The sequence below is a fragment of the Leptonychotes weddellii genome, chromosome 1 (assembly GCF_054177405.1).
Source record: "Leptonychotes weddellii isolate Sample4059 chromosome 1, ASM5417740v2, whole genome shotgun sequence".
NCBI classification, from domain to species: domain Eukaryota; kingdom Metazoa; phylum Chordata; class Mammalia; order Carnivora; family Phocidae; genus Leptonychotes; species Leptonychotes weddellii.
Window position 1 is genome coordinate 56,278,919 of NC_138369.1, and position 8,141 is coordinate 56,287,059.

Consider the following 8,141-nt stretch of genomic DNA (forward strand, 5'->3'; position numbering starts at 1 on the left):
GTTCTAGAGGGTAGGGGGGTAGGAGGATGGGTTAGCCTGGTGATGGGTATTAAAGAGGGCACGTACTGCGTGGAGCACTGGGTGTTACACGCAAATAAAGAATCATGGAACACTACATCAAAAACTAATGATAAAAAAAAAAAAAAGAAGGACTAGGAGGGTTCTGTGCTGCCAAAGTTAGATTTAGTGCTACAAGACAGGAGCTGAAGTGGGGCTCCCAGCACTGGAGGAAAGAGGTGGAGAAAAGCTTTCGCTGACTGCTGCCTTGAGCTCTCTGTGGCCCATTATGAGAAGCTGGTGTCCCTAGGGAGGCCTCATGACCAAGAACTGAAGCAAACTCACATTGGCTTATTGTGACTGAGTCAGGGCTAGCCCCTATATTGCCATAGGGCAGGAAACTCAAACTGGAGCCTAGGGAATCAGATTGACTGGATAAGGAAAGATGAGTGCAGAAGGAAGGAGAAAGATGATACCTTCCTCAAAGTGAACCTGTAAATGAAAATTCTAAAACAATGCTAGGAAGGCAGCCAATAAAAACAGGAATTGGAATATAAATTTATCCTAGATGAAATTCAAATAATAGAATAGTCTAGAAAAGACTTTAAAACAAATATCTTTAATAAGATACATGCAGTAATAATTCTCTGAAAAAGAAGATAAAATTATGGGGGAAAAACAGACCAAAACAAAAGTAGATTAGGTAGATATGAAAAAGAACCAATTAGAAATCCTTGAAGTGAAAAAAAATTTGATATAAAAACATAGAATAAAACTCAGACAAGTCCCAATTCTTGGGAAAATCAGGGTATTTAAAAAGAATACAGAGTAATTCCGCCAAAAACTCATAGAGATAAAGAAATATATATATGTGAGAATAAGAGACATTATCTAATGGGAGTTTTAGGTATCTTCATGAATTTTAGACATAATATAACTTCAATCAATGTTAGTTCAACTGATGGCTTCACCTAAGGACCACGGAAGAGGTGACTTAAGTTCTTAATAGATTTGGATTAGAATTTGAACAGAGTTTGAGAGATATGGAGTTGAGACAGAATTTGATTGAGAATATTTGGGAACTGATGTAAGATTTTCATAGGCATAAGAAGCAAATGACAAGAACAGCAAGTGGGAAGAAAGGCTCTTTAGGTTTTGAGGTAGCTGTCAATGGAAACTAATTTTGATACACTTGGCTTTTACTTGGGCTAGGGGCAGGAGTGTAAATTGTTGTTTGGCAGCATCTTCCTTTGAAATGTTTGGTCAGCATGTTTTTCTATACTGGGTATCCGCTTTTTTGTTTTTTTCTTAAGATTTCAAATATACTCTTTACTGTGAAATTTTAAATTATTTTGTTGTGGGCCAGAGTGACTTCATTTCAAATGTTAATTTTGGAAGCCTAAGAGGAGTGAATTTGTATTGTCCTTAATTTAAAATCACATCCATTTCAAGGATGACCTTTCTGAGTTGCCAGGAGAGTTCAGATTTTCAACAAGAGTAGAAACTTGGATAGGTTGAGTGCCCAGAGCCAAACAGGCATCTAGTACATTTTAGTACCCCACTAATACTTAACTTTTAGGACCGGATGAAGAGTTACTGGAGGTTCTATAGTCATATCCATAACTCTACCATACTAAGATGAAAAGTGTAAGTTCTTAAGCTTGTGCAACATTTATTTTCTGATATAAGTTCTTTATATATAATATTATAACATAATATACATTAATTGCAGTTTTAATATTTGTAAAGGATTAGTTTTTTTTAGTTTTTATTTTGAAAAAATCATAGATCCACAGGTTTTAAAATTTTTTTAGGGAGGGCCTATGTACCTTTTACCCATTTTCTCCCAAAGATGTCTTGTATAACTATTGTATGCTATCAAAACGGGGGAATTGACATTGGTAAACTGTGTGACATCCACAGAGCTTATTCAGATTTCAGCAGTTTTACATATAAAAGTTCATTTTAATTATAATTTCTTCTAAATCCAATTCATGATTATTAATATTTTGGTGTATATAGTTTCTGAAAGAAGACTGAAGGACAGAAGAGAACACATATTACAAGAATTAGTATAAAAGAATTTATCCTTAAAACTTGTTATATGAATTTCAGTTTCAAAAGTTTCCTTTGTACATATTGGAGAAAACTATTTTTGTTTCTAAGTACAAAATAAATGATTTAAAATTTTATGTGTTTTGTCCTCCCCATAAATTTCAATGCTGTCTTTTCGAATGTATAAAAATGGTTAGTATTTGTTATATTAAGGCTTTGTGTTCTTTACCATGTATGGTTTTTTATTGGTTTAGACTCTTACACCAAATGGGCAGACATGCGGTGTGCAGTGGTGGCTGTTGCATATATCGTTTGTATGCCAGTAAGCAAGTTGGTCAGGTTGGGCTTTGAGTTTCTAAATGGCTCAACTCCTCTCCATTGCTAACCTTCCCAGGAACTTGTTATTTCTGTGGGTGGAGAGATGGTAGCAGTTGCGGTGGGGCAAGACCACTGTAGTGTTGTATATGCTGCGTGGAGAGGACACTTTGCAGCATGCTCTTACTGTGATCTCTTTTTCATTATCTGTTTTATTTTTATACCTCTGCTTCTTACACTGAATGAGACAGCTACTAGCCGGGATGATAGCAGAGCCTGCTTTTCTCTCTGAGTATACTATTTTTGCTTTGGATTCCTCCAAACAGCCTAAAACACAGACTGACAGTGTGGTGAGTCCTTCCACCGCTTTCTGCATTCCCTTTGTGGGGAAGCAAAGTAACTTGATAATTCTAGAAGCAAATCTCATGCTGCTTGTCACTGACTGTCTCTCAAAGCATCTTCAGTGCCCTGTTGCTAACCCTGCTCTAAAAAATCAGAGTGAATTGCTGAATTCTGATGGCTGGTGTGTTTTCTGGTAGCTTTTTAACAACAACAAAATAACACTGTTCTCATTAATGTGGTGAGGACTACCTTCAACTTGGTCTAAACTCTAAATTTTCTCTCTAGGGAATGTTTGCACATTAACTAAAAATGGTATGTATTACTAGAAATCTCTGTCTTACTATTGGTAGGAGGCCAAGAATATTTTGAGATGTGACTCAAATTTTAGGAAAAAAAAAGCATTGTATGTAAATCCGTAATTGAACAACATTGAGCAGGTAGGTAGATTCTACTGTAACAAATAATTACATCTTATTTTGGGAGAATACCAGTTTTCTATATATTAAACATCTGAAAAGAAGTAATTATCTCATTATTTTTCAATTGACTGAATTCATGCAATTTTGAATCTTGTGTATAATTTCACTCTGAGAAAGTAGACTGTTTTCATATGTGTCTTAAGTTCTTAATATAGGAAATTTAAAAACTTACAGATGTTTGATTGCCCAGTAAGGATAGCTTTTTTTGTTGCATTGGACACTGACTGACTTGGGATTAAGGTTTTCCTAAATGATGAGAACTGGTTTAATTTACTAAGTAGCTTATGATGAAATTAGAACATTTCTGTACTTAATCCATGCAGCCAGTAAAAACTTGGTCTGCATATGGTCAGTAGTAATCCTAAATTACATTCTGAACTTGGGGTTTGTTTTTTTTTTTAATTTTTTAAAAGATTTTATTTATTTGAGAGAGAGAGAACAAATGGGGTGGGGGCAGAGGGAGAGGGAGAAGCAGACTCCCCGCTGAGCAGGGAGCCCAACATAGGGCTTAATCCCAGGACCCTGGGATCATGACCTGAGCCAAAGGCAGATGCTTAACCTTCTGAGCCACTCAGGCACCCTGAGCTTGGTTTTAGAGAAGAAAGCACCTGAGGGTTTTAGTGGCGCCCTAGCTTGGATCTTAGGGCAGAGGGTCTCTCCTTTGTTCTGGCTATAAGTAACACTTCACTATTTTCAAAACTGGTTTGAGAGGGAGACAGGAGTCCCAGTTAAAGATAACTTACCAACTTACTTTAAAAACACAAAATGATATTACTTTATACTTCATGTAATAGTAACAGAGACTTAAAAGAAAAGAGCTCCAAGGCCCACTTCCATATACATAAAAGTAACTTAAGTACCTCTTCTATTGTGAAAAATGCTAATGATTTTAAAATAGAGGCTTTTTAACTATTTAAAAATAATTTAAGTAGACTAAAAGTTTTCATTAATCTTACTTAAATTTTGTTCAGATAAAAATTTCTCTCCATAACAAAGGGAGACAAAGGTAACAAAGGGAAACCATAGCATAACCTATAATGGAATACAAATTTAGTGAGGGTCTACTTGGGAGTTCATCAGCTGTTGACTTTTAGCTAATGCAGTTTTTTGAAAAATGACCCCGAATTCTAAAAATTGCTTAGTGCTCAGCGGTCAATAAATAGTTGTTGAAAGATTGAACAAAACATAATTGAAGATAAATCTGGCAGGGAACCTGTGTGTGCTTTTAAATTAAATGCACGTTAGAGTAGAAGAATTTTTCTCTTGTCTTAGAATTGCCTCCAGGAGAAGGTATTGGTGACAGTTGAGTATTGACATGTGTTGAGCTTCTCTCTGGGAGAAGGACTTCAGAAGTCTTTTTATACTGAAGGAAGTAACTGCATAAGGATTTGACAAGCATATACTGAACTTCTACCACCAGTCAGGCAGAAGTTAGGTCCTGGGGACCAAGACAAAAATACAGGGTTCCTGCCCTCCAAGAGTTTATAGTTTAGTATGGAGACATATGCTTGAAATACAAAGGAATTAAACCTTCACAGAAGAAACTATAGGTATAGGGAATGTGTTAGCCCTCAGGCAAGCCATATGAAGCTTCATTAAAGAAGCTGCATTTGAAAGTTGAAAGGTAAATGAGAATTTGCTGGGCAGAAATGAAGAAGGCATTTCAGGTAGTTTCAAAATCTTTAATTTGCTTATACAGTTTTGTAATTTAAATTTACAAGGTAACATGACCAATTCTTTCTTTAACTGCCATGCATTATACATATATTGAAATATATATGCAGGGAGGGAAAGTTTTTAAATGTTAGGTTGTGTTTGGCTGGTAGGGTGATAGGTCAAACAATTATAGAATAGCTTTTTGTATGGATCACAATCATGTGGCAAGTAATTTAGAGTAGAATATGGACTCTCTCACCACTCTTCCTCCTAACTTAAAATATTTTAGGGAACCATTTCATTTCCTTTCTCCATAATTTAACTGTTAATTTTCAAAATATGGACTGAAAGACTTGTCAAACTCTATAAAGTATGTTTTTGATTGTATAGTGTGTAGTGTAGTATATTTTTAGGGCCAGCAAGCATTAATTATCACGCTACACAAATATAGCCATATATACAACTTGCAATTCTTTGAAATGGCAGAGAACAGGAAGATAAAAGTTATGTTCCCCCAACTTTTCTCCCCTGTGTATAACTCAAAGGAAAATGTCTTGGACTGATAAAATTTGATGACTTTTTTTTTTCTTTCCCTGAAAGAGAGAGAGAGAGAGAGTGTCTGCATACAAGCAGAGGGTAGGGGGAGCAAAGGGAGAGGGAGAGAGAGAATCTTAAGCAGGCTCCACACCCAAAACTCTTTTTATATTAGAGGGAGAAGGTATTTCAGTTGTTATTAGAGAAAAATCCAAACCAAAAGTGTAAGTAGTGATAGTGGTATAAGAACTCTCACGTCCCCCAATATCCTCAGTTAATAACTCATCTTATTTATTATCATACACCTGCACTTCTCTAACCACCGACCCACACATGCACACCTCCCTTCCTCTGTCTCCATCTCTGTTGCATTATTAGCAAATTTCAAAACCTTATTCCATCTGAATGTTTTGGTATGTATTTCTAAAAGATAATGACTAAAAATATATAACACAATACATTTATCACACCTAAAAATTAATAATTTCTTAGTATCAAATACCTAATGAGAGTTCAAAAATTTGAGAACACTTGCAAGGCCAAGTGCCTTCTCCGCTTATATTTAAGAATAAGTAAGGTCAGTTATTTGACCCTTCCTTGGTCCACTATGGAAATGTATGGGAAACGTCTAATTTAACTACCAACTTACTGAAACATAGTGGCTAGTATTTGCTCTAATGCTTTGTTTAAAATTTAAAAGTTATTTTATCATGAGCTACTTACATAGCTCTAATTTTGGTTAGTGTATTACGAAGGCAGTATAGAAGTTTGAATCTCGAACAATCTCATTCATTATCATGGAACCAATGCCAGAATGATGTAGTGTCACTTAGAACATTCATCATACTAACAGAACAAAACAAAAAGCTTTCATTTGTGGAAGATTTTTTAATTATAAGTTTTTCTGAAAATTGCCATAATAATTTCATTTAGATTGCTGGTTTCAGATGAATGAGGCATTTCCATTTCTTGTTAGGAAGATGTGTTTCAGGTCTTAGCCTAAATAACTTTAATTTGAGTATTATCTTATCATAGGGAACATTTGACATTTTTCTGGATAGTTGTCTATTTGAATGAGTTTTGCTAATTGAATCCCTGATGTTAATTTTGTCATGGGGGACAAAACCGGGAACATTATAATGGGGAGAGGTATGTGATTAGTTTAAAATAAACTTTGCTACATACTAATCTTTGCTATTTAGTTACATATATTATAGCAAAATAAATTTTCTAAATACTCACCATACTAGTTTTGCCTTGCATGAAAACATTCTAATAAATGAACTAATTTTGTTTGATAAATGTATCTAATAGGTCTTGGTACTTGGTTTTTGTTCTTAACAGTTTTAAAAGCTCAGCTTTTTGTTTCTTTTCCTTATGATGTTTCTTTGTTTTTCTTAGAATGCATCTATCCAAGCCACGAAATCTTCCGACAGTGTTAATGGAAGTGAACCAACAACTCCTCAGGTCTGTTACTGATGTTGTTTTAGAAAATAGCAAGTCGTTTCAGAGTGTTGGTCAATCTATATTATTAGCACCTGACCTTCTATTGAAATAGTGATGTCCATACATTTCATATAATATGTATGGTAGATCCAGGTTGGTTGATGCTTTCTTGGAAACAGTTTTAAATGAAAGTAGTTCATGTATGTACACCAGTCATGTAACATGCCATTGTTACTCATTTAAAAAATTAATGGCAGTGAAGAGAAAAATTTTGAAAAAAAGGAATCTGACTTTATAGTTGTAAAAGATTATGGACAGTTTATATCTAAAGATATTGAGTTACTTAATTTAGAAGGTGGGGATATGGAGGAAATGGGATTTCTCTTAAAGTTTGCTCTAATGCATAGTATTTTACTTGTGTTATCTTTGATTTAGAAGTTATTTGGGGGAGTACAGCTCAAGTGACATTTTTTTACTCTTTCCAAAAAAGAAAGAAAAAAATTCATTAAAAATGTCATAATGGCAGCAGTGTCTGAGATGAACATTTGTTTACTTTGGCTTTGATGATGATATAATCATTAACCTGGCCATTCTCAGCAGTCTCTAATGTAGGGCAAAAACATTTTTAATCTGTGAACCTGGAGCATATATGTAGACAATTTATGAGCTAAATGATCTATGAACTAAATTATGTAGACTAAACATTCTAAAGTATTGTCTAGCAAATGTATGGATTATAGCTTCCCAAACTCCATGAACAGATTTTGTGAACTGAGAACCTCATTCCTTTCATGGGGGCTGGTCAAGTTCTAGGCGTAGTCCAAGTCCCTGAGCTTGTTGACTCTGGCTTTGCCCGGACTCCCTAGTTAATTCAAAGTCCTCTACAAATACATCATTTTCTATGAGCGCCATGAAGTAGGGGTAAAATATTTGGATGCACCAATGGTACTGGACAGATCCAGTGATCTTTAGTGAATATTATTAAAAAATATTATTTAGAATGCCAATTTTTCTCTCTTAAAGAATAGTCCAGAAAGACTAAATACTGTTATGAATACAAAAACTAGAATGAATGATAACCAGTTTTATAACACATTCAGGAGAAATTTAAGTTTTCATTAAGGTGAAGAATGAGCATGCATAATGTTCAGGAAGTAAGCCCACTGAAGGCTTTGAACTTTCTTTAAAAAATACAACTATTTTGGGGGGGTGGAGCAAGATGGCGGAGGAGTAGGAGACCTGGATTTCGTCTCCTCTCAGGAATTCAGCTGGATAGGGATCAAACCATTCTGAACACCTACAAACTCAACAGGAGAT

At 34.9% G+C, this 8,141-nt stretch overlaps 1 protein-coding gene across 1 annotated transcript in view; it reads left to right on the plus strand.

The window, feature by feature from the left end:
* Positions 1-8,141, plus strand: part of GOLGA4 (golgin A4) — a 108,195-nt gene that overhangs the window by 17,923 nt on the left and 82,131 nt on the right. The window contains exon 3 of the mRNA XM_081818860.1: positions 6,780-6,845. Within this exon, the coding sequence (XP_081674986.1) occupies positions 6,780-6,845 (66 nt within the window). The remainder of the gene's footprint in view (positions 1-6,779; positions 6,846-8,141) is intronic.